At 42.2% G+C, this 3,048-nt stretch overlaps 1 protein-coding gene across 1 annotated transcript in view; it reads left to right on the top strand.

Annotated features, from left to right (window-relative positions):
* ZNF81 (zinc finger protein 81) overlaps positions 1-3,048 on the top strand; it is a 78,692-nt gene that overhangs the window by 51,093 nt on the left and 24,551 nt on the right. The window contains exon 4 of the mRNA XM_006922773.3: positions 1-85. This exon is cut by the window's left edge and continues 32 nt beyond it. Within this exon, the coding sequence (XP_006922835.1) occupies positions 1-85 (85 nt within the window). The remainder of the gene's footprint in view (positions 86-3,048) is intronic.

Below are 3,048 nucleotides of genomic sequence, written 5' to 3'. Positions count from 1 at the left end.
GAGGAGTGGCAGCAACTGAACTCTACTCAGAGGCACCTGTACCAGGAGGTAATGCTGGAGAACTACAGCCACCTGCTGTCAGTGGGTAAGCACTACTGAATCTACAAGGAGCCTGTTATAGGTAAAATTTTGTCCCCCAAGTAAAATATGTTTAAGTCCTAACTACCAGTACCTCAGAATATGACCTATAAAGGTTTTTACAAGAGTAATCAAGCTAAAATGAGGTTATTAGGTTAGGTTCTAATCCAGTATGACTGGTGTCTTTATAAAAAAGGAAAATCTATACACAAAAACAGACACTCACAAAGGGAAGTTATTGTGAAGACACAGAAGGAAAAGATGGCTATGTGACTGGAGTGATGCATCTATAAGCCAAGAAATGCCTGAGGCCACCAGAAGCTAGGAAAGAGACATGAAACATTTCCTTCCCTAACATTTTCAAAAAGAGTGCGGCCCTGCTGATACCTTTATTTTGAACTTCTGGCCTCTAGAACTGTGAGACAATAAATTTATGTTGTTTTGAGCCACTAAATTTGTGGTACTTTGTTATAGCCACCCTAGGAATCAAATACAGATTTTTGTACTGCGAAGTGGGGTGCTGCTCTAACAACTACCTAATAAAAACATAGAAGTGGCTTGGGAATTGGGCAATGAATAGAGGCTGGAAAGGTTTTGAGGTGCTTGATAGAAAAAGCCTAGATTGCCTTGAAGAGACTGTTGGTAGAAATATGAATGTTAAAGATGCTTTTGGTGAGTTCTCAGATGGAAGTGAGGAACATGTTATTGGGAACTGGAAGAAAGACAATCCTTGTTATAAATTGGCAGAGAATTTGGCTGAATTCTGTTCCCTTGGGTGGAAATTAGAACTTGTAAGTGATGAACGTGGTTATTTACCTGAGGAGATTTCTGAGGAGTATTAAAGGCATGGCCTGGCTTCTCCTTGCAACTTAGAGTAAAATGCTAGAGGAAAGAGAGAAATTGAAAAAGAAATGGTTAGTAGAAAGGAACCAGAATGTGAAGATTTGGAAAATTTTCAGACTATCCACATTGCTTAAAAGGGAAGGTATGCTATGGAAAGAATACCAAGAGTGTGGCTGGACAAACGTTTGCTAAAGAGATTAGGTGTATGACCTGTGGATCTAATCAACCATCTCAGTAGAAACAATGCCAGTTTGGGCTGAAGAGGACAAAAGTAGAAAAAATGGAAGAAGGCTCAAATTTATGGGATTCTACAGACAGGAAACACGCTAGTAAAGCTATTTGGTTGTGAACGTGTGTTAAACTTCAAGAAAAGTGATGAACGACCCCAAGAATGGTTCAAGAACCAGTAGACTATCACTGCCACCACAGGCCCAGAGAGCATAGGCCAGGAAAGTGCAGAGTGACAGGCTGTCACCTCTTTGGTTCCAGCAGATGAGCCACCCATTTGGTTCTAGGGCTGAGAGGGCAGGACCACCACTCAGGGCTGAAGATGTAAGGTTGCCACGTGTAATTTGAAGTCACACCTCTCAACAGTTACACACTCTCTTCAAAGTTCTTTTCAACTTTCCCTTATGGTACTTGTTGACTGTTGATTTTGTTTAGGTATTTAGCCTTAGACGGAGTTTCCCACTCACTTTGGTCTGCATTCTTAAGCAACACAACTCTGGGGAGACCCAGGCTCAGTGCTCCAGGGGCTGCTACTGGCTTCACAGGCTAGGTCTCAATCAGAAGGACTTGCGTCCTCTACAAGTGGCACAGGGAAGTGAATCTTCCATGTGCCACATTTCCTGTGTCCCACCATGGGGCAAAGATTCAGTACTAGTCTATTCCATGTTTACTTTCTGTTACTGAGGGAATTCTTAGTAATTTTCTTTTTCTCTACTGACTAATACGCTTAAATTCAGTGAATAAGTAAATTGAGACTCGGCAGCAAGTCTAAAGCTGGTTCTTAAAAGAGCAGTTATCCACAGAGGATGGCAGGGCTCTGCTCCAAAATCCTAAAATCTGTACTGTCATTCACCTAACGGGATCTGTCAACAGCTCCATCTCTATCTGCCACTGACTCTTCAAGCACCACTGGATCTGCTGGAATATATGGCCCAAGTGGCAGAGAGGCTTACATGGCAGCTTGCACTAGTCACATAGGCTTCTCTTGTCCTGGGCCCCACTGAAAACTGGCATCTTTTTGAGTCACTCAGTAAATGGGCCAGAGTAACACACCCACATGAAGAATATACTGCCTCTGAAATCCAAACAGGCTTAGTAGGCGTTGTGCCTCTTTTTGCTCATAGGAAGAGCCAGAGGCAAAAACTTATCTTTCACCAACTGGACCTATAGAAATTTCACTGAGGTGGAAGGCCCCTTAATTTTTGTCAAATTTATTTCCCACTCTCTGATACACAGATGTCTTACTCATAAAAGTCTAGAGTAGTTGCTACTTCTTGTTCACCAGGTCCAATCAGCATAATGTTGTTAATGTAATGGATCAGTGTGATATCTTGTGGACAGGAAAGGTGACCAAGATCCATACAGACCAAATTATGACCTAGGACTGGAGAGTTGATAGACCTCTGAGGTAGGACGTGAAGGTATATAGCTGGACTTGCCTTATACATACTTGTGTATAGCACAGTCACCCTGGTAAAGGCTGGAATAGAAGGTGGAAAGGTTTTGCTTCTAGTGGTCTTTACTAACAGCTGTTGCAGAAAAGCATTTGCTAGATCAGTAGCTGCATGCTGGGTACCAGAGGATGTCTTAATCTGCTCAAGCAATGAAAACACATCTGGTACAGCAGCCGATATTGGAGTTATCACTTGTTTAAGCTTATGATGATAGATAGTCATTCTCCAAGATCTGTCTTTTGCATAGGCCAAATAAGCTAATCAAATAGGAATGTAAGTGGCAATCACCACCCCTGCATCCTTCAAGTCCTTAATGGTGGTACTGATCCTTGCACTCTCCAGGAATGCAGTATGGCTTTTGGTTTACTATTTTCCTAGATATAGGGAGTTCTAGTGGCTTCCACTTGGCCTTTATCACCATAATATCTCTTACTCCACAGATCAG

Source organism: Pteropus alecto, unplaced genomic scaffold, assembly GCF_000325575.1.
Source record: "Pteropus alecto unplaced genomic scaffold, ASM32557v1 scaffold669, whole genome shotgun sequence".
Lineage (NCBI taxonomy): Eukaryota > Metazoa > Chordata > Mammalia > Chiroptera > Pteropodidae > Pteropus > Pteropus alecto.
The sequence above is the reverse complement of the archived record's forward strand: the minus strand, read 5'-3'. Positions and strand labels throughout refer to the sequence as shown.